Raw genomic sequence first — 24,451 nt, 5'->3', positions numbered from 1 at the left:
ACATTTAGGGCAGTGTTTTTTATCACCCGTCACATTTCCTTGGGCCCATTTAGCTATTTTAGCCGGAGTATAATACAACATACAGACAGTACGTAATTGCTGAAGTTGCAATTTGACAGAGTGGACCGATTTTTTCAGATTCCCTAATGCCTGTTTGATCATGCTGGGTGAGACCGCTATGCCCAAAGTTTGACTCCAGCATTCGGCTAATTTTTTACTACCATCTAATTTAAAACCATGTAAATGTGTATACATCAGCCGTATTAGAGATTTAGTCTTTCTTCCAAATATACAATCCCAGACGTTTGACTCCATAGACTCAGTTATCCTTAGATTTGAAGTCAAGTAGTTTCTTACTTGCAAATATTTAAAGAAGAAATGTGATGGTAAGTTATAAATTAGACACAAATTTTCAAAAGATTTAATTCCTTTCTCACTATATATCTCACCCAGACATGTAATTCCATACTTAGCCCAAGATTTACCAGCCTGATCCTGAAAAACCTCGGGAAAAAGAGGATTCCCCCACAATGGGCATTTGTTATGAAATAGTGATAGTTTACACTTAGAAGACATATCTCTCCAGACATATACAGTATCCCTCACAGTCTTAAACTCAACTCTTTTGAAGTAGTAAGGGTCATTTATTCCATATAAAAACATATCCTGTTGATTACCTAAAATAAACGTAAAGAATGAATCCATCTGGTCCAAACCCAACAAACAATTAAAACGTCCGGTAAATGAGGCCCAAAAATATATTTTGAAGTCCGGGAAACCTAGTCCGCCTTGTTCGTATGAAGATTTGAGTAGCTCACTTGCCCTCCTAGGTTTCTTATAGCCCCATTTAAAACTGCTACAAATACCCTCAAATTTTTTTAAAAAAAGTATTAGGAATTTTCAAAGGTATTGAGCGAAAAAGATATAGAAATTTAGGAAGTATTTTCATTTTAATTAAGTTACATCTGCCAAGCAGTCCCAGGGGAAGCCTATGCCAGATTTTAAGCAATTTAGTAGTCGTCTGTAAGAGTGGTACATCATAAGATCAATAATCTGATTAACTTTAGCTGTTATCTTTACCCCTAGATAGGTCACGGTTGTATATGCCCCAGAAATAGATTTATGTATCCCGGCTGTAGTGAGCACCTGAGTTTTATTAACATTTAATTTATACCCTGAGACATTACCATATTTCTCTGCTTCTTGCTTAATCCTCATCACAGCCTCACTTGGATTAGTTGCATAAACCGCTATATCGTCGGCATATGCCGTAAGTTTAAGTTTGAAAGTACCTGATTCCAGCGGGTTAATGTACGCACAAGATTGTAAAGTACGTAAAAATGGCTCTATGTATAAGGCAAAAAGTAGTGGAGACAGAGGGCAGCCCTGTCTAGTCCCACATAGAATCCGAAAAGATGCTGATCGGAAACCCATATAGGAAAGATTCGCTTGTGGGTTACAATATAGAGCCTGTATGCAAGATTGAAACTGCGTGCCTATACCGATCTTAGATAACACTGCCCATAAAAACTCCCACCTCACACGGTCGAACGCTTTTTCGGCGTCTAATAAAATCATTCCAAAATCTATTTTCCTTTGCTCTGCGTAGTCGAATGCTCCAATAGCCATATTCACGTGAGCAATGGTATCCCTCCCTAATCCATGTTGTCTTTCAGAAACTAGATCCGGCATAAGCGGAGCTAAACGGGTTGCCAAAATCTTTGAAAATATCTTTGCATCTGCATTAATAAGAGAAATTGGCCGATATGACCCACATTCAGTTGGTAGTTTATCCTTTTTTTAAAAGAACACAATCTGTGTCTGATTCCATGAAGTCGGCACTGCTCCACTGACAGCTACAGATTGTATTACACTAGTAAGGGGCAAAAGCAAGGTCTTCTTAAAGGTTCTGTAAAATTCCAGCGGCAGTGAATCAGTGCCAGTAGCTTTCTCAATAGGTAATGTTAATAATGCTGCCTCCACCTCTTCCATCGAAACCATTTCATCCAAAGTAGCAATTCTCTCACTATCTGCCACTTGAAGATCACTATTAATGATGTAGCTTAATACCTCATCTTGATTAGAGGGCCATGTAAGAGAATAAAGCTGTTGATAAAATAATAGAAATTGCTCCAAAATATCTGAAGCTTCAGTATACATTAGCCCGTTTACCCCTTTAATAGAATTAATTTTAGTTTTCGCTTTTGTTTCTGCAGTCTGATATGCCAATACATGTCCTACATGCTCCCCGTATTCATATTGTTCTATACGATGCTTACAAAAATTAGCAGCCATTTTATCCCTTAGAAGCTGTTTAACTAAAATTCTTGCGTCGATTAGTAAAGGAAACACCCTATCCTGGGCCATTAAATCCTTTTTTTTAACTGCTTCTACATGTTGATTCTCCAAATCTCGCAAATTATGTACCAAAGTCTCCATCTCACTTTTTCGTTTTGTATTCTGTAAAAATCTATATTTTTGTGTAATACCACGAGCATACGCCTTCATAGTATCCCACACAATTACTGGAGATGCAGATCCAGCATTTGTTTTGAAGAATTCCTCCAATTGCTGAGTAGTATGTGCCAAATATTCGTTATCCTTCAGTAAGTATCTAGGAAAAGAAAATGGCCTAAGTTCTTTTTTCTCAGTTTTAACCCGGAAAGAAAAAATAATGGGGTTATGGTCAGAGGTTACCCGAGGGCAAATTTCCATTTTTGATGTTAAAAGTAGACTATCAGACACAAGAGCCATATCGATCCTAGAATATGATTTATGAGTGGCCGAATAATAAGTATAGCCTGGTATTGAAGGATATATATATCTCCAAGCATCTTTGATAGACTGAAGTCTTATCATTTGTAAGAGTACTCCGCGAGTTTTACGCATTCTTAAATTAGTACTTTTCCCAGTGGAGTCTATACTATAATCTATGGCACAATTAAAATCCCCCATAACCAATTTCCCCCCCCCCCAATTTAGCAGTTCTAAATTAAGAAACTCAAAAATAGAGGGGTCATCCACATTACAGCCATATACAGCGCAAATCACGTATTTTTCCCCCATATATCAAGCTGAGCTAACGCCCAGCGCCCCCATTGATCAGCCTGCTTTTTAATCACTGTGCAGTTAAACCTTTTATCTTTTAAAATAGCCACCCCTTTTATGGATACAGTTTGAGTAGTGCAAATGATAATATCAAGTCCTTAATGCGTCAATAAATTTCGGTCCTTATAGGCCAGATGTGTTTCTGTAAGAACCGCAAATTGAGGCTGATAAATTCGAAGCTCTTCTCGGACTAACCATCGTTTAGTTGTACTATTAAGGCCAGCCACATTACATACCAGACAATTAATCCAATTCATAATGAATTTCTATTTTTTGGATGAGCCCTCCTCCTTCTACTACCGTCAATATACATATAAACATAATATTTACTATTTTTGATCTATTATTTCGTCTATAAATCAGTACCGAAAACATTAAGAAAACTGAAAAAACCTTCCCCTTTCTTTAATGTCGTGGTGCCCTAGTGATGATGATTCCCCCCCCCCCAATTCAACCCCACCCTCCCTCCCTTGTCCTTTACGAACAACATCAACATCTAAGAGTGACAATTCACCCTGTCTCTTAGAAGAACCCTCCTCCCCTAGAAACGCCTGCCGCTGGAAGGGCAGCCTTTCAGAGCAACAGCATAGATGGTCAACCCACCCCCTTTTGTTTCAACCTCCTTTAACCCAAAAATCGAATCTTCCTCCCTCTCCCCTTTTTCCCTTTCCCCTTCCTTCCCCTGGTTTTTTAGTTTTTTTTTCCCCTCTTTCCCTTTTTTTTCCCCCTCTTTCCCTTTTTTCAATCTGAAATGTTGACTGACAGGAAAGAGGAAGAGGAAACATAGAAAGGGCCAACGCCCCAAGTGATAATCCAAATGATAGTCCAACATTGACATTTTTCATAAATTCAATTCAATTCAGTTTAGCTTCAAAATTCAAAAAGAAAAGAAAAAAAAAAAAAAATCAAAGGAAAAGAGAAAAGAGATGATATAAAGCCTGGAACCCCCGGACTATTCGCTAAACATTAAGTCCATGCCTTTTGAAGTAATTTAGAACCCCCAAAACCCCAAACTATCTCTGTTCAGCAGCTTCTGCTTGCCACTTAGCCACTGCCAAGCCTGTTTCCTTTTCTTCCAAGAAGATGTAAGTATGGCTGCCCTTAAGTACTTTTAAACGTGCAGGTCCTTGTAAAAAAGCTTGGGCTCCAAGAGCTTTTATAGGGTCTATGAATTGACGTAATTTCCAGCGTCTGTCCATTGTAGCCTTAGTAAGATCCGATCTTACAAAAAAAGTAAACGAATCTATCGATACTGGAGTATTAGGTCTTGCTTTTGCTGCTACTGCCTGTCTCAATAAAAAATTCCCCAAGTAGATCAAAAAAGGACGAGGGTATTGCCCTCCCTTATTCTTCTGAGTTAATGGTAGCCTGTGGACCCTTTGAAGTTGGGAGTCCCAATCCCAGTCAGAGAGATCCGGAAAAGCTTTTTGGAATAGTTTAACCATAAACCCCCTCGGGTCCGCCCCCTCCGCTCCTTCTGAAATACCAAATAACCTCAGATTTTGTCGGCGCTGGCGATTTTCCATGTCTTCCAATTTAATCTGCATGCCTGAAATCTGTTCCTCGTGTGTTTTAGTAGAGACATCTGTAAGCGCTGATAGTTCCTCAGTAGCTAAAACTCTCTGCTGCAATTCTGAGATATCTCGAGTTAATCCGCCAAGTTTATCCGCCATTTCCTGCAAAGACTGTCGCATTCTGCTATTGTCTTCTCGAGCCTGCCAGATGTCGTTTTCAATGATTGCACATTATCGTATGATAAATATCTCCTATTCTGAGTTTTTAACTTGCAAATGAGGCATAACATGCAGAATCATTAATTATCACAATACATGATGCATGCCTTGCCTTTTCTTAAAGGGTCTTTTCCCTGCTACATTTCGGCGAGTTTGACCTGCTAGAGTTTATCAGGGGGAAACGACCAGGGTGTGATAATTAACCCTGGGCGTAGTTCGCGAAGTAGCACTTCGCGAAGCTACGCAAAGTGCAGTTCGCACTACGCGAGCTACGCGTACCACTTCGCGAACTGCGTAGTACCTTGTTCGCACTGTGCCAGATGTCGTTTTCAATGATTGCACAGTGCGGAAAAGCAACCGGCACTGTGCAATCATTGAAAACGGCATCTTGCACAGTGCGAGCTGTAGTTTTCTGCTGCTCGAGTAGATTTTTACTCGAGCGGCAGCTTTCTCAACGCGAACTGGTAGTTTCTCATCGCGAGCATACGCGACCACTCGCAATGAGAAACCTGACCTCCTCGCGTTGGGAATCTCGCCGGGAGGTTTATTTTCCATGCTCGTGATCGCCAACTTGATGTTGCTGATCGCGAACAAGGAAAAAGTCTCGCCGGGATGTCATTTTGCTTGCTCGCGGTCGCCAACTTGACGTTGAGGACCGCGAGCAAGCAAAAAATGACCGCAGCACTACGCAACACTACACTACGCGTGTTCGCACTGTGCTACGTGCAATTCGCGTAGTGCGAAGTAGCGCGAACTTCGCAAACTACGCGAGCGTAGCGTAGTGCTTTGCCCAGGCTTAGTGATAATGATCACATACATTGTAATTCTGAACCTGTCCAATGTAGCCCTGCACTTGTAAGAGGGCCATATTGTCAAGCATCAGTAAAAACCTATGACAAACTGCTCATATTTATTCTAACAAGTGTGTGGGTGCTTCATTTTTCATTTTTCTATTTCTGACTCTCTTTCTCTTGCTGAAAAGTGAGTGAAGTTTGTATTTTACACTGATATATAATATCCAGGAGTCTGTGAGAGAAAATGCTAGACGATACCAAAGATGTTTAATTCAGAAGCGAAAATTAATATTGCTTTGAAACTGAACTTTCAGACCAATTTAAAATTTCCCATTATTGACACTTGGGGCAGGATTCAACAAAGTAATTTCCACATTTAAGTTAAAGTTGTGTGTGCAAATGGTTTCAACGTTTAGTGTAAATTCACTTTTGAAATTCACAGAAGTAAATTAGCGCTTGCAGAAGGATTTTCTCATGTTTAATGATAGCCCAGTATTGTGCAATATTTAGCATGAGAACATCTTTACCTAGGCGTGGCAAATGGGGTTCTAGTGCAGCCATGCCATAAAAGATTGGAAACACACACATACTGACAAGTTGGGGATATTCATAAGCTTCTCCACCACAAATTCTACCCTGTAAACGCCTAGAAGGGCCCCTGTCCCCCGTGGCACTCCACTATGGGCCCTGTGGGGCACCTGTTGTGCCCCCCTAAATACCCCTGCATTGTGTGGCAGGCACCGCGTGCAGGGATGTGTAAAAACATGCCTTTTGGCTTTGCGACTTGTACTGCGGACCTGTTGCGGGCTGCAGTGCTAGCCTCTTTGCAAAGAGGCAGGTTTGTTCTGTCTCCACGGCAGCTGGATCCTAACTTGGTGGTCGGGACCACCGACTCCCTGTCAGCCGGTCCCTGTTCCGCAACAATGCCTGCATCGTAATTGGGCCATAAGTGGTTTATTTTTTCAAAAATGTAATTAAGTTTTAACTTTTACTTAGAAATGTTTGAGTGGATGCGGTTGAAATGAATTTCAATTCACATTCAGGTTTATTTGGGGCCAACATCTCTCTGATTCACTTTTCATTATAACAATACTTCGGCTATATTTGCCAATAAGGGTACATAACATGTACTATCACATGTATGGGGGAATATTTTGACAAGCAGATGTTAACAACCGAACAACAAGATAGTGCAAATTTGTGTTCAGTTTCACTTTCATGCCCCTTTAGGTTTTATTTTTACAATTTAACTGAACTTTCTAATGTGCACAAATGCTAAAGAACCATTCGTTTATTTAATATTTTTAAGCAAGTTCGCCTTCAAGGCAATTAGACATGTGAAGTTTTAAAGGAATGTAGTACCGTGCATGTAAATGCAAATCTTTACTAAGGAACAATAACTTACAAAAGGTGGAAAGGAATGGTAAAATAAGAAAAAAACAATGCTTGAGATGTACATGTCTTCTAAAACTGAATTAATTTCAGCCTTCTGAATATTTGTGAAGTGCTTAAGCATTGGTAAGTTTAAGCAAAAGTACCTGGAGGTCAGAAACAGAAGGTGCATGCAGTAGTCAACATTAGGAGGTTCCTAACAAACAGGGTAATGTTAAACAGGTTGAATGTTACCAGTAGTATATTGAATGGATTTTTACAAGCCAGAGGGACCTTTGTGGTCCACATGAAAGCTGGTTGACCCTTTGGTCTTAACACAACTGGCTGACACATGTCCACCTGAGGTTGTTGGGGGCTTTTATCTCCGCGGTCACATCCCTCCCTGTTTTTAACTCACCATTGAGACTCAAATAATAAAAATGTTTTGGGAGTACATATATGCTATTTTAATTCCTTTCCTGATCTCTTGATCTCACGAGATGAAATTTAAGGGGCTCCCTCAAACAGTGGGGTGGAGCACTTTTACCGACCGATGATGAAGCCTGCCACACATACATGTGGGTGAGAGTCACTTTATTTATTTCTTTTTAAAATGTTTATTTTAGAAAGTCAGAATTGATCAATACATGTTTAATAAACTAAGGTAAATTAAGTAAAAACTGTTCGGGAATAGCCCCAGTTACAAACACGTGGGTGCGCACATAGAAAGGCAAAAACGCCTATTTCCCCCACCCTCAGGGGATAGGGCTGCATCGAAGCCATAGACAGAAATATAAAAGGAGAAAAATCAAAAGAAAGAAAAAGGATATAAAAACAAACAGACCAATCAGGCCCTTCAAATCGGCTACAAAAAATAAATGCTAGGTTTGCAAATTATTCCATTGATCCCAGTGTGACCCCCATCAGATTCTGTTGAATTTCTTAGGTGAACGATTACCCTTTGCATGTGCAAGAGCCTATTCAGACTCAAATTGTTGCTGTGTGGTAGCCCACCACTCAGTAATCCGCGGTGGGACTGAGATCGCCCAGGATCTAGCAATACAGAATGTGGCTGAGACAATGATTATACACAACAGCCAACTTAGACCAGAATCAGATTCCATTCAATATCCCATCATTATCTCCTTAGGGGTGAACTGAATTTCAAAACCGCACCATGATGCTGTCGGTTGACCCACCAAAACGCCTGAAGAGCAGGACGTGTAGCAAACATGTGAAGGATGTCAACATTAGAACATCCACTCCTAGGGCAGCTAGTCTTATCAGTGCCGGGATTCCCACCCCACCTCATCATTTTCTCTGGTGTATAGTATAGCGTACAAATTGTCTTAAATAGCTGTAGTTTGAGCCCTCAACTGTCTTCAAAGCGCTATAGACTTCTGAAGGTACAATTTTACAGGAAAGCGTCTTACTCTATTTAGCAGCTAAAAGTGGTTCATTGTCCTTCCTGTGCTCACAGATCCCAAGATAGATCATACTAATTAGGGGTTTCCTACTAGCTTTATGCAAGCATGACATGATGTTAGAACCTGCCATATCAACAGGGCCGGACTGGGAATGCACACCAGCCCTGGCATTAGAGTCAGGCCAGCCGTGGAAGGTGGGGTTGGGGCTGCACACGTAAAAAACACTTTTGTTTCAGGGGGCCGATATTGTAGCTATGCTGCAAAACTGGCCCCTATAACAAAAACTGCCCCCCAGGGGATCAAAACAGGCCCACACCGGGGTGGCCCACCGGGGACCTGCGTGGTGCCCGCTACAGCCAATCTGGCCCTGCAAATCAATAGGAACCTTATAACCAGACAAAAAGTAATTTCTTAGCTGCAAGTATTTAAACAAATGTTAGGGGAATGTAGTAAGAAGCTTGAATCCCAGCAAACAAGTGGAATCTGTTCGAAGGGTGCAGTTGCCTCATAGTTTCCATCCCTAATTGAGAACAAGCCCTGCAGATAGGGTCATAAAATTCTCCGGTAATTCTGGCTTATCCCAAAGTGACGTATTTCAATGAATTCATCATATATTTCCTACTAAATATAAATTACGTCCTTGATAAACTTAAATCTAACCTGCAAATAGTAATGGAGGTCAGGGTGAGAGTCCGTTTAAAAAAACAATAATGCTGTTTAGAACTTTGGGAGGACACTTAGAAATGTGTTTATTATTTTTTCATTATCTTTATTTAACTATTGATTTACAAGAAAACCTTTTTCACTGCCTTTTTTCATTGGGGATGTTTTTCATAATGGTCCTCTTCCCATTTATTTTCACTCGGGCTGATTAGGATGTCGATGGGGCTGCCACCAACAGGCCGTCGGTGGTGGTTTCATCTACATCCAGCAGAGCGGTCTGACCACCGCATTGCGATGGTGTCGGTCGGACTGCATTGGTCAGAGGGACTGACTTACTCTCTTTGAGGCCATTGGACCGTCGTTCGGATCATATTCCCTACAATAGGGGCGGTCCCTGTTCAGGCACCGCCGTAGGGACTATGATGTCCCTTTCCGACAGCCTCTCCATGGTGGTCTGACTGCCAAAGAAAGGCTGTCGGAAAGGGACTTTAGGTGCCCCTAGCAGGCCCCCGTTCCCCCTGGGCCTCCGCTATGTGGCCTGGAGGTCACCTGTGGTGCCCTCCCAAACATCCCTGCCCCATGCCTTTTGGCATTGGGGCTTGTGCTGCGGCCCTTTTCAGGGCCATGGCATAAGCCTCAATGGCAAAAGGCATGTTTCCAACCACCTACACTGAGGTCGGATCGTAATTGGGCATGGGGGACCGCTGACTACTTGTCGGGCGGACCTGATCCCGCAATGATGGTGGTCAAACACTCGTCCGACCACCATCGTAATCAGGCCCATAGTATAGTCTATAATTTTTATAACTTACAATTTAATATACTATTTTGCTTGTGGGAGTTATTACTTTTAAGATTAACCTCTTTTGCATTTAATACATATAGGTCCTGTTGTTCTTTGTCATATATCCCAGATCTGTCGAATTTTTGCTCAAATTAAAACTGTATTCTTATTCTTATACTTAAATTTCATTTGGACACTGATAATCTTTATGTCTTTCTGTATCATGGTATACTGTTGCTATGGTAAGTTTGTTATGGTCCTGGGTGGAAGGGTATTGGTATTTTTGTATTATTTCATGAAAAAGTAAACCAAGCCTTCCCATCCCACGGTTCATTCTAGTGTTTTTGAGTGAAGTTGGTACTTTCAGACCTCAACAACACTGGTATTTTTCCCAGAACCTCTTACAGTTTCTTGACAAAGTCAAATGTGGAACTACAGAGTTAACTTGCTACTAGACTTGAAAGTGCCATATTCCAGGAATTTAGGGTGAATTAGTCCTTTAGGGGAAGGATAGAAACATTCACAAATGGTAGTCTCCGGAAATGGCAAATTCAATATGGTATTATAATGTTTTGCGTGCCGCAAGGGAGTGGCATCACGTGGCACATTCTAGCCGAAAGGACATCGAGGGAGGTTTAATGCTGTCGTTGAATATTTTAAGATTCATTCAGGGTCCTATTTGAAAATATGTTGAATAGTAAATATTTGTGGTGAAAAATGGGATTGTATCTTCTTTTGAAATGCATTCATGCTAATATTTGTGTATATTTGTCTTTGCTGTCTCAAGTAGTGACATAAATTAACTGATTAAATAATACATTACACAAAGGAGATGAACACAACATTTTGTTCCATAATTTATTTTGTAACAGTGCAGAGTCACATCAAGACATGAGTGTGGGGTTGGTCATCGCTTCTAGGTAATGTTCTCAGTTTGAAGCCACAGTGCTCTGAATCCAGTTGACGTAGTTGCAGACCTTGGTGTAAACTCCTGGGTAGTTTCTCTGAGCACAACCAATACCCCAGGAGACCACACCCTGCAGCTGACCATTGCAGACCACCGGGCCACCGGAATCACCCTGAAAGACAGAGGGCAATGTTCAATCAGTATTACAGTAGGAACACTATATAGACTCAGAGAATGTTGTGGTCATTAAAGTGCATCCTCACTGCACCTTTCCATCAGCATCAAATAATGAAATCATAGATGACATCATCCTTCAACAATAAACTTCAGGTTGTATTTGTTTTGACATGTTCTTCTTATGTTTTTATCATTAAACCCTTTTCATGCGATGCACCTTTATAAGTAACGCAAAAAGCTGTCCATCCTTCATGGACAAACCTATCAGTACAGCTGACATGGATCCCTTTGTAAAATAAAATATTTCCTGATGCACTGAACTATGAAAGAGTGTGGGTTACTGTTTGTTTATATTTTTTGTTCTTTATGTTTGAGATTAGCTGTGATCACCCTCTGTAGAGACAGGTGCACCTGGCTACCACCCACCACAACATTTGTGGTAGGTGTCAAAAACAAAAACAGTGGTTGGGATGGTGTGGGACACATTCTGGGCTTAGACTGCACATTTAGCATTGCGGTTCAGCAATCCTGGAGCACTGAGTGCATGTGACGTCAGTCAGGAGGGAGGGGTGGGAGGAAGCTCTTAATACCAAGATAGTGAAAGTAGAATAGGTTCTAAGCATCAACTTGTATCCACATTGTGGGTGCACGTTATCAGATTCACTGTCAGGTTATAAAAAGCAAATTAAATCGTGGAGCACTTTGCTGTGAGTGTTTTTGACAGATGTCTCCAGGGAAGGGGGACAGCTCCCTAACTAGGCAGACACAAATGAATGCTGGAACATGTCTATGGCTGGTATTAACTTCAGACTGGAGCAAGCTACTAGTTCACTCTTTTGTTGAAGTCTGTCTCTCACAGTCTGTGAATTCTTCCTCCAGTAACCTAACACCATAGGTGTGCAGATAGTGTGAAACACCTTAGAATGTCACATACCTGGCAAGAGTCCTTTCCGCCTTCAAGGTATCCTGCGCAGAACATGTTGTTGGTGATCTGCCCCGGGTAGGAGCTGGTGCATTGGCTGGTGGTCAGGATTGGCGCATTCAGGCACTGCAGGGCGTTGGGGTAGTTTGCTGAGAAAAAGCGTAAAATAAGGAAAGATGTGTTGTCAATTGGTAATAAGCAGCTTTGAATCTGACTCAATATTAGAGGTGGGCATTATTTGCGTAATTCAATGTAGCATAATCATGTGAAATTACCTAAAAATTCCGCAGGTTACATGGAATTACACAAAAACAGTAATCATGCCTGTAGTACTATTTCTTAGCTTACAGATGGACCTTGCATCCAAAATGGATGCCGAGGATGCATTTTGTGCAACAGAACATGAATAGCGAGTGACAGCAGCTGTTTCTGCTCACTAAATGTGCTCTTGCGGTAGAATTTCCCCCCAATTTACCACCGGCATTCAGAGCTATTTTCATAGTGCAAACTGCACCCTTGAGTACAAAATGTGCCCTGAGGTTTCGGCTGGAGTCCAGTGTATAGTGCAGATCCACAGTCATGTCTAGCTGGTATTTTTTGCGGTTGGTCCAACTTTTTTGTGCAGCACCAAATGTTGGTACTCTCCAATAATTTTCAGAATATTAGTGGTAAATAGTGATTTACTATCTGCAATAAATTTAGTCACACTAATCATATCTTGGTAAGATTAGAGACAATTTTACAGCGAGTGGATTTTTCAAGACAGTAATTACAAAAAGCTTCATTAGAGCAGGATGGCTGAGTACTATTGGGAGAAACCTGCTGGAGTTTCCAGAGGTTCTGTGAGAAGAATAATGACAGATGGAGCATTCAGAAGCACAGGGTCATTTGTGAAAACGAAATAGGATGAAAATGCTATTCTTCAAACGTGTTTTATGGGTTGAAAGGTTCGCGAACATTCTTCATTTTAAAGCATTCGGCTCAGCAGTATTGACCAGGCAAGGGTCTGAATAATATTCCATAGAATGATGCTGAGGCCCTCCAAGCACATCCACATGGGGGATTTGGGGAACAGCACTATGGAGTAACCCCAGGCGTCAGATGTGCTGTCCACATGCAATGCAACTGTTTGGTCAATCAAGCCTCTGACATCTCAAATGTCTTTTCAAATACAGATTTCACAACTTCCTTTTAGAATGAATAGGAGAGGCAGGAAGCATTGATTTTTGCTCACTGAACTGTAAAATAAGCACAACTTCTGAGCATCCACATGTAGGTATCGACTGAAAGACATATAAATAAACACTTGACTGCGACTGTCCCCTGCCTGTAATGTTGCAGACGAGCTAAAGAACAATGGACTTGAATTCAGCCTAGAGTGATTACTAACCCTGGGCGTAGTTCGCGAAGTAGCACTTCGCGAAGCTACGCAAAGTGCAGTTCGCACTACACGAGCTACGCGTAGCACTTCGCGAACTGCGTAGTACCTTGTTCGCACTGTGCCAGATGTCGTTTTCAATGATTGCACAGTGCGGACAAGCAACCGGCACTGTGCAATCATAGAAAATGGCATCTTGCACAGTGCGAGCTGTAGTTTTCTGCTGCTCGAGTAGATTTTTACTCGAGCGGCAGCTTTCTCAACGCGAACTGGTAGTTTCTCATCGCGAGCGGTCGCGAGCATATGCGACCACTCGCAATGAGAAACCTGACCTCCTCGCGTTGGGAATCTCGCCGGGAGATTTATTTTCCATGCTCGCGATCGCCAACTTGATGTTGCTGATCGCGAACAAGGAAAAAGTCTCGGCGGGATGTCATTCTGCTTGCTCGCGGTCGCCAACTTGACGTTGAGGACCGCGAGCAAGCAAAAAATGACCGCAGCACTACGCTACGCGTGTTCGCACTGTGCTACGTGCAGTTCGCGTAGTGCGAAGTAGCGCGAACATCGCAAACTACGCGAGCGTAGCGTAGTGCTTTGCCCAGGCTTAGTGATTACCAGTGGCAGAGATTAATCCAAGCATTTCACCCCTAACTTTTTGTGCTCCCTAAATGAGTCTCCCTAAAGGAGAAGAGCATGTCCAGACATGGTTTTCTGGATGGCTTTGGGATAAGGTTTAAGCTGTGCCTCCCCATGGAGCCTAATAAGGCTGATACTGTTCTGTGGTTGCTTGTGTTCTCATTCAGAGAGGGCCTGGTTTACCAGTTAGGGCTAGGCTACCCTTTTTGCAGGGAAGGGTCTTGTCTGTTTTGCACATGGCAGATCACTACCTGGAATGGCGCAGACAAGCAAAAAATGGTGGAATTGAATGGAGTCCAGAGCGCTTTCCAGTGGCTGATCCATCCTTGGAGAGCAATGGAGGCATGGGTCCAGTGCTTAATTTGTAAAGAAGAACAGGGGGCAGGATCCTCGTCCAGAGGCCACGGCAGATTGCACCAATCATTGCCCCTGTCAGCCCCACCAATGCCAAAGCAAACACAACTAATATCATCACACCCTACAAGTGTGACAACTCAGATTATTCCAGGCCCCTAAGGTATGAGAATGCCTTGAGGAGCAGGTACTGGTCTTTTTCATGTACATTGACATACTAAACTATTGTTTAGGCAGACTGTCATGAGTGCTAGTGCTGACAATTAAGTGCATGGCAGGAGCACTGGAAACCAACTCCTCAAATTGATCACTACATGAGTTATAATTGTACTTTCTCCTTTGAGCTCAGGGGGCAGCAGGAGGAGTTCCCATGGCTATGAGAACTACAGCAGCTGCCTTATCTAACTGCATTTGTTCTCTCCTTTACCAACTTCAAGCAGGCTGCCCTCAGTTTGAAGGCCTGTGCTCTTGCTGAAGAAAGTGCCTGCACTCTGTGATTACTTACAACCACTGCCGGACATGTTGCCCCATCCTGAGATCAGACACTGGGTCCCCGCTGCAGCACAACCTGACGGGAGGGCGACGGCCTTGACGTAGCTGTTGAGAGTCGCGGCTTTGGACAGCTTGATGAGCATGATGTCATTGTCCAGGTTCCTGGAGCTGTAGTTGGGGTGTCTGATGACCTTGGTGGAATCAATGAACTGTTCAGTTCCTTCATTTGATGCAATGTTGTGCTCCCCAAGTCTCACATTGATACGCCTAGAACACAAAGATAGATGCGTGATTTAACATTGCATGGTTTTAGATGCTGGTTTTTAAAATAAACCTCCTGAGAAAGGCATGCCTTTCTTTCTTATTCACTATTCAACAAACATGTTGTCACCATAATATAGTTGTCTTCATCATATGCAAAGACACAATAGAACTAATTTCTATGAAATTTGAAGTGTTTTCTTGCAGTCGGCCGGGTGGGATTCATTTCTTCTTGTGTGAACTTACATGAACTCAGAAATCTTTGCTTGCTTTCATCATGATAAAGTTTCCCACATTGACTCGACTTTGCCAATGTAGGATAAACCTACTCACATCCCTAGTCACAAATATAACCTTACTTAATAAATACAACAAAGAAAGATCTTCAAACATTCTTACAAATATCAACACTTCTCATGGCCTCTTGAAGTGTGGCCAGTGTGGTGTTGAGTTGCACTGAGTACCAAACCGATTGGCAACAGTGGAGATGCCTCAGCAGGTAACAGTTAATAAAAGCTGCCTGACGTAAAACATTTTACCATGATTTTTAATATATATGTATGCATGGAATCATATACAATATGCAGTACTATATTAGAAGGTACATTAACTAAAGGTTTGATCAATTTCAATAGTGGTTGCTTATGTCACGTCTAGGATTTATGTCACTCATTGGTTACTCCACCAATGGGATTACGCTTAATATTAAGCTGATTTACATAATAAAATTACTTTGGTACAGGTTACACTTTAATAATGTCATTAATAATTGACACTTTTGGGACAGTGGAGTTTTGTTGTGCGAAACAAATCCAAACTTACGATTTGTAGCAGTGAGCAGCCGACACGACCCATTGGCTGTTGATGAGGGACCCGCCGCAGAAATGGTAGCCGACATTCAGCGACACCTGGTAGGGGAGCGCGTTCTTCCCACACGTGTAGCCCCCAACAATTTTATCATCATCATCAATGGGGAAAGCAGCTGAAAGAGAGGCAAGAAATGATGCAAGTCAATGTTTTAACCACAATATTTCACAATAGAGGGTCCCAGTGAACAGGTAAACACAATATTCACACTTATCTAAATACTGCCATACCAAAAAATCTAAATATGGCTATAATTCTAGAGTCAGTACTACAGAACCCTGTTCAGTAACTCAGTTACTGGTACTGTGTTCTCCACCACAGCATCACACACATTTCTGAAAATCACCAGTAGAAGTGACGACAGAGCACACCTCCGAGTCACTCATTTACAAATGTGCCTAGGTGACTCTGGCTCCCAGAGGAGGGATGCAGGAATGACTGATGGTACCCACAGGTATACCCTAGACTTCAAGACTCCTTCTAAATGCAGTATAACTGGTAACTTTAAAAGCATTTCTACAGCTGCTGCTTCTGTCCTCTTTAGGCATGTGCAAAATCTGAGGCCTTGTGTCCTTCTGGAAATCTGCTTGTCCTAGAAGGTGCCCTGCAATCCTCTATCACCCCACTCAAAACAAGTTTACACCTTCCTTCGGTAGTCCTCAATCACTAGTGTCCTGGAGGGGGTAGGTGTTATTATGACTAAGGGTGGGCGTAGTTCGTGAAGTAGCACTTCGCGAAGCTACGCAAAGTGAAGTTCGCACTACGCGAGCTACGCGTAGCACTTCGCAAACTGCGTAGTAACATGTTCGCACTGTGCAAGATGTTGTTTTCAATGATTGCACAGTGCGGACAAGCAACCGGCACTGTGCAATCATTGAAAATGGCATCTTGCACAGTGCGAGCTGTAGTTTTCTGCTGCTCGAGTAGATTTCTTACTCGAGCGGCAGCTTTCTCAACGCGAACTGGTAGTTTCTCATCGCGAGCGGTCGCGAGCATACGCGACCCCTCGCAATGAGAAACCTGACCTCCTCGCATTGGGAATCTCGCCGGGAGGTTTATTTTCCATGCTCGCGATCGCCAACTTGATGTTGCTGATTGCGAACAAGGAAAAAGTCTCGCCGGGATGTCATTTTGCTTGCTCGCGGTCGCCAACTTGACGTTGAGGACCGCGAGCAAGTAAAAAATGACCACAGCACTACGCAACACTACGCTACGCATGTTTGCCCTGTGCTACGTGCAGTTCGCGTAGTGCGAAGTAGCGCGAACTTCGCAAACTACGCGAGCGTAGCGTAGTGCTTCGCCCAGGCTTAATTATGACAGCCGTTAAAATTCAACGCCTGAGATTTTGCAATAAATAACACATATTACAAATTCATCCCTCCACAAATGTGCAAAACATGAATATGTTAGCTTTCCTGAGCAAAGTCTACATCTTCCAGTATTTACCTGTCCTTCACCCCTGTTGGATGCTGGCCGGTCTGGCCTGTCGAACTTTAGAATGTGAAAGTTCTGAGGTGCGACCTTAATTTCACCCGATAATTACTAGAAGTGATGACTGGCACTTCTTGTAATGCACACCTGCACAACAGGTGTTAGAACAAGGATCCTCAGACTTGGCGTCAACTGAAATAAATGTGTCCACTTGGCAGAGATTGTACAAAGCCTACATTGGGCACACTTACTAGCAAGAATAAAGTTCAAATGATGATGTCTCACCTACAAAGCCGTTCATTTGGACTTAGACAAGTAAGAAGCCAAAAGTATCTGCAGGTGGAAGGACCATGACTTAAAACCACTCTTTAGCCCAATGCTCCTTTTCTACTGTTGTGACCTGAGCTTGAACTCTCTCCTCCAAGATTCTGAGCACCTTCCTCTACGTTTTCTTCCTATATGCACCCGCCAATTTTAAACCATTGATTTCCTCAAATGTTCCAAGAGTGTTCCCTTTATAATGAGTGCAAGCTTCTCTGTCTCATCTGATTGCTTCTGAGGTCCCCCTCATGGGCCTCTTCTAAGGTGCCCTAACTCCCACTGGTGCAATGCACAACGCAAAACTGTTAAATATATGAAAACAAGTTGAAATGCTGTGATGCTCATACAGGTGCACTGCGTGTTAACACTAATCCCAGAAAGCCCTGTTAATATTACAGCAGTGCAAAGGTACAACATCTGACTAAGGAAGCCACTGGTCTGCAGAAGTGGGCAAATCCTACCAAGATTCTTTCCCATCCTTTTACTTCCTCATTAGCTCAGTGAGCAGGAAATAACTTTGGAGCCTGTGTTAAACGTGAACATTTGAGTGCACTTAAGTGCCATTAGACAACACAGGTGTGGCCTCCCTAGCTCTGTAAAGGCCGCTTTTTTGTTGGGTTTCAAAGGCGGTTTAGTCATTAGGTTCCTAAACTGCTGAAAGAAAACTATCTGTGACCACTGGAGTGAAAGGTACTTCCAGTCACTGACAAAGAGTGTACACCCTGCACCTACCAGCAGCTCCCAGGAGGGCACAGATCAGAAGGAACTTCATGGTGGTCCTGGAGGCACTGGCAATGGTGTCTCTCTGATGGACATCCAGATATTTATACCCAACTAGACCAAACTTTATCTTCCTTCCAAGGATAACGCTATTTCTGCACACAGCTCGTGATGTCATGGAAGGCAAATATCTGCAATGTATGGAGAAACCCTCTATGAACTGGTTAATGATTGGCTGTGCTCCACACACTCAAGGTTTGTCCTTGACATTACACAAATACTCAAAGACCTAGGGGCATATTTACAGTCCCCTATCGCCACCACAATGTTACCTATAGTGACGTTTTTGGTGGCTATAGGGGCTGTGCCTTATATACAAGGCAACGTTAAGCCACTTAAGGTGACTAAACGCTGCCTTGTACATAAGGCCCCCTTTCACGCTATTGTTAGCGTGAAAGGGGTTGGCAGTGGGTGTTACCGTGGGTGTTGCGGTGGGTGTTTCACTGCAACACCCATTCATTTTGACGCAGCTCCCTATGTACAAGGGTGGGGGACATAGGAGGCAGCACCAAAATTAAGACCAGGTAAAAACTGGTCTTAAGATGGCGAAATGAGGAGAAATGCATTATTTCTCCTCGTTTTTGCTTTCTCCATGTGTGCTGCCTTGTGCAGCACACATGGAAAAAGCAAACTGTCTGAATTGTTTATGTACAGGAAGGTGTCCTCTTTGTAAATATGGTGCAGCCTTGCCTTTCAGAAGGCTAACGCCTCTCTCCTCCACTTCCTTGTACATATCCCCCAAATCTCTAGAGATTCAACTCAACACACAAAGGTTCAGCCCTACACCAAAAGGAGCAGTGGAAAGTGTTGGAAATGTAGATGGTTTCTTGGCGAAGCATTTGCAGTATGACGTGTCTGTTTAATTTTAACTTCAAATCAATGAGTTTGAGTTGTCCATTTCTGAGTCCATCGTAACCTAGAATACAAATGGCTCATGTGACCATGAGTGAAGTCTTCTAATTCTATCGGCCTCAAAATAGGTGATGGAGGTGCCACACTTAAGATTCAGCATGCACATAGCAGTACATTGTAAGAAGTATTTATTTCATGAGGAGTATTGACAAGGAACCTAACAAAAGGGCAGTGGAGCAATGTACCTAGCAACAGGATATGTAGCCAACATGAGAGGGCATAGAGGCATGTGGGCATATTCACAATTGGAACTCAGGTCAGTAAAGACATAAAAACACAGAATCAATTCAGCATCTATATGAACGAAATACAGAGGGAAGGGGGAAGAATGTTGTCTATGAAAGTCAGAAGTTCCAAAAGATGCAATGTGTTTAGTTTTTTTACTGAATCCCACCACTGCAAGAGAAAGCCCCAGATGGAAAGAGATGTTATTCAAGAACCTTGGACCATTTGCTCTAAAGGCCTGTTGGTGTCTATGTTTTTGCAAATCTGAATAGACCATGTCCCACCCGGTGTCTTGAGTTTGGAAGACAAATAGCGGGATCATCTCAGATGGAGAGCTTTGTGGCTCATGTAGCTCACTTCTAGCCACCACACATCTCTTTAGCAGGGAACTGTGCTCAAATAGCATCACGATGGTAGTTTAATCGAGCCGCTTCATGACAAACACATTTAATTTAGAGTTCGTGAGGATTGAAGGAGATCAGTAAGCAGAGCATCACCAATGTCGAAAGACAAGGATCTACATTGTAGACCAGGTATTTGTAGATGGAAGGAACAGGTAAAATATATGCAGTAAAGTAACATGGAAATGATCTGTTTATATTTGTTTTTAATGCAGTCCATGAACAAAAGAGGGAAGGAAGCCTTGAAAAAGCCTACAGATTTGATGGAGAGTGAATCACAGATGGAGGAGCCATATAAATGCATTCTCTGAAGACCGCCATAAGTGTCCTTCATCCATACCTACATTGTTAAGCACCCATCACATGATTCGTACCGTTTATTAACCACATAAAAATGTCAATGACAAATAAACATTTGAATGAAGCCTGTTGTTTTGTGCTTTGCTGCACTATGATACTTCCTTATAAATGGTATGTATGTGAAGAAGCACCCTTAAACAAACAAGGATGTCATTAACTGTGGGTATTGTGGTTGTAAGTGTCTTAAAGGTGACTTTATCAATAACACATGTTAACCTGGTAGGGATTGGTGAACTGCTACGTGGCTACATTGTCATTTTGTCAACTCACATCATTTTGTGAAATAAATCTACGTTATGCTCTGATTTAGGAAGAAATACTGGGAACATATTGTTGGGCATTTATGTGAGATCCATTTTTTTCAGAATATCTCAGACCTGACTGCATCAGTACCTTTTAAAAATCATCAATTAGGGAGGCACTGAGCACATTTGCAAAGGCAAAACAGCACAAAATGTATAGAAGGCTTAGACTAATAAATCAATCTATTATACATGAAGTGTTCTGTAAGATTTTATCAAATTATAAGGCTATTGAAGATTCTTTTATAATGGTTATGTTAAGAATAAAAATTAAATGACATAAAATAAAGGAAAGAAAAAGAAAGAATGAAAGCAATATAGTAAGAAAGAGAGAGAGAAAAAAAACAAAGACAAAAGGAAGAAGAAACGAAAGAGAGAAAAAATTAAATAAGGCAATAAAAAAGTGTTACAAGTGCTGCAGGTAAAAAATTATAAAGGTTGGTTTTCTTCCTGGGCAAACTTTATTAATGAACCATTGGTAAATTTGAGTCCAGAAGAAACATGTTCTGAAGAATTGTCCTCCTATATAATGACACGTTTAATATTGAAGCTTTCGATACCTTAATACAGAACAGTTTCAAATTAACACAGTCTGTTGTGATGTGAAATACCAGCAGGCAAACAGTAAATAAATGACACTCCAAAAGAAATTTACAACAGAACTGTCAGAACATGAGCATTAATAAAGCATGTTATGTGGCCATTGTTCACATCTGGTGTAAAGCGTCCTGCTGTGATATCAGATTCTAAACACAAAGACAACATCAATGTAATTAGTTTTAAAAAACACTGGAACAGAAGATAACTAGCTTGTGTGTAGATGCGCTTTTTGTTAAAGAGCAAAATGCAGTCACTCAAAATGAAGCTATCCAGTGGCTGAAGTGGTCTGGCCCTCTGCCCCATGCCGTATGCTATAGTGGGGTGAAGCAAAATGTGAATGACACACCAACAGACCAATGGATGAAGAAGAAGGAGTAAAGTCCCTTCATATAAGCATGTTGTGCATTTTCATTCTTTTTAAACCAAAAGATTTTGGCTAATGCCAGACCTAAAAATAGTAGTAAGTCTAGTACCACACATGGCTAACTCTGGTAATGCTGCATCCTCCAATAGACATCATGTAGGTGAAATAATGTTAATTTTTATACAAATATTTGAAATAGTTAAAATTAAAAATAATTGGAATTTAATGCTCAAAATATGTAGGAATATAATCCAATTTAATTATTGATTTCTAAAATATTTGACTAACCTTTTTCACATCTTAAAATGATTGTAACAATTAATGTTATTAAAATATGATTAAAATATTTAAATAATTCTATAACATGTAATAATTATGAATTATGTATTTGTTAGTTTTGGTGAGAACTTATTTTTTTAATTTAAATTTGAGAAAAATTATTTTAATGTAATTTGATATGTTTACATTAATTTAAAAATTTTATTTAGAATGTAGTTATTCGTGCTGTCACATTTTTTATTTAGTTCTACATTTGAAATAAATATGCAAAATGTATTTATATTAATATTTAACATAAGCATACATTTGCAAACTTTGTCAATGGAGTCTTAAGGCAGAGAGGAAATCCAAAATGGGAGAGGGGCAGTTTTTTTACGAAAAAACGAAAGGAAACTTCAAAGGAAGAAGATGAAATGCAAAGGAGAACAATTTAAAAAAGACCATTAGGAGGATTAAAATGGAAGAACAACATATCTACTGTCGTTCTTTGGCCAGGCAGGTCGACTGAAATGAAATGTGTAAATGAGACAGACATTATGAGATTATATCTTCAATACTGCATATCATATCTACTTTATTTTAAAGGAACATTAGCTCTCTAAAAAAAAAAAAACGTTTTGCGTCCCCCACCAAACTTGTAGCCAACCAATGTTTCCCTTCAATTTTATACAAATAATAAAGAAAATAGTTTTTAGATAGAATAGGAGAAATGCTTGCTCACAAAGGTTTGTTTATTTAATAAGCCTGCAATTAAATGTTTAAAAGATGTTTAGCTATACCTTCAACACATTACATTAGAGTGTACATGTACAAAACAATTAAGCATTCTAAAGGAATACATCTTGTTATTCTTAATCGATTATATTTGCACTTTAAAAAAACAATTTGTAAATCTACATACTGTATAATGACAATAAATATGGTGTTTTGAAAGTAAGGTAAATGTACACTATGTCAACGTCACACACACATGTGACATATGAAAATGAAACAGTACTTAAATCTTTAATGATTGTGTTAACTGTTTTGATTCAGAATATACAATTTAAAAAGCATTTCTATAAACCCAGATTAGATGATTCCTAAAGCCTACCAAAACCACAACAATGCATGCATTTAAAAAATGTTAAACTTTCATTCCTTTCATTGCACACAAATAACACTGGTTAATTGCAATAGAGAATATTAAAACATAGTTCAGACTGAATGCATGACTTGACACAGCTCTCAGAACATGTTTGCACTAAAGTGAATATACAAATAATGATCCAACTGACTGTCTGCTGCTCAACCCTTCCAGCTGAGTTTTGGGAGACAGCCAGGCTGCTCTTATTACCCTGTAGGTCAGTGGTGTAATGCGTGTGTACTCAGAATGTGGCAGAGAGGACAATCCCAGATTTCACTGGGCCGCAATCCTCGCTCAATAATGAAGGTCCTTACAAAGCTTTTGGCATAGTTTCCCACTGATGTATATGTGCACCTGCTGCTCTGCAGTTAAGGGCAATGTGTCTTCAAATGTTGACACAACCTGCATTGTTCAGCCGGGTTTCTAGACCCCCAAAAAGCTGAATAGGCCATCTCATCTTGTCATCCCTCAGCCATGGTTGGGGTTATTAAAAAAGAAAAGAGGAGCAGATAGGAGGAGGATGATGTGTGCTCAGAGGGTGAATCAGAAGGACTTAACATGCCTGAGTTCGTCTTCTTTTATGTAATTGGCTCTTTGCTGCAGTAGATAGAGACCTCTGCCCAACTTCAGAGATCTCCACCTTGCATGTGAGAGAGAAACTCCTGCATTTAGAGAAAACTCAAAACCGATAATATAAAAAAATAATAACAGGTATTGATTGTGTACATACTGTATATGTTGAAGGTAAGGCTTGTACTAAGTTAGCTGTAAAACATTAGAGTACTGTATGAGAGGTTTGTACTTAAGTATTGATAATGAAAAGCGTTTGTGTGATACAGCAAAGTAAGAGGCAAATTATTTTTAACTAGAGCTTAGCATGGGGGGTGCTGGGGTACGGCGCGTACGTCGGGGGGTGGGCTGGGGAGATGTTCGGCGCGTATGCAGGCACATGTTTGGACGTCTCCATGGTTGCCATGGGAGTTTGCTCCAGACGGTGTTTTTTCCATACGGTTGTGCATTCGGACGGCCGGGACGGATCGTACTTGCGCGCTCGGACTTCAGTTTACCGAATCGTACGTAAAACTGTCCGGGGACGTGTCGGACACTGTTTCCGACCCGAGGACGTGTCGGGGAAATTTCCCAATGCGATTCGTATGGATTTTTTAACATATGAATCGTACTTGCCAGTTTGTACGGGACTTGTACGATTCGTACGTAAAAAAATCCGGATACGATTCGTACGGGGAATATTTTTAACTGATCGGAATCGGCAGCCCAGTCTATTAAACAGAGTTGTCTCAAGATTGTATGTGTGGACAGTGTTATACTCCACCTTTCATCATTGACATGACAATGTCCAACCAAACAAATACAGCAATCAAGCTAGCAGCCCAAACTACCCAATCTTGCACCTGAATACCCTGACCTTTATTCTGTGCCTCACTCGGGGTACCTGAATGCGGGTGAAGATCAGGG

At 41.3% G+C, this 24,451-nt stretch overlaps 1 protein-coding gene and 1 gene segment (V, D, J or C); both read right to left on the bottom strand.

Moving 5' to 3' along the window:
- LOC146813330 (T cell receptor beta constant 2-like) overlaps positions 1-24,451 on the bottom strand; it is a 934,578-nt gene that overhangs the window by 450,956 nt on the left and 459,171 nt on the right.
- LOC146813338 (trypsin-like) lies at positions 10,725-18,448 on the bottom strand. The gene is made up of 5 exons (XM_085620150.1): positions 18,359-18,448; positions 15,830-15,989; positions 14,760-15,013; positions 11,899-12,035; positions 10,725-10,959 (listed from the first exon to the last, which is right to left on the bottom strand). Exons 1-5 carry the CDS (start codon positions 18,396-18,398, stop codon positions 10,810-10,812), a joined length of 741 nt encoding a protein of 246 aa, XP_085476276.1. The 5' UTR covers positions 18,399-18,448; the 3' UTR covers positions 10,725-10,809.

The sequence above is a fragment of the Triturus cristatus genome, chromosome 7 (genome assembly GCF_964204655.1).
Source record: "Triturus cristatus chromosome 7, aTriCri1.1, whole genome shotgun sequence".
Classification (NCBI taxonomy): domain Eukaryota; kingdom Metazoa; phylum Chordata; class Amphibia; order Caudata; family Salamandridae; genus Triturus; species Triturus cristatus.
The sequence above is the reverse complement of the archived record's forward strand: the minus strand, read 5'-3'. Positions and strand labels throughout refer to the sequence as shown.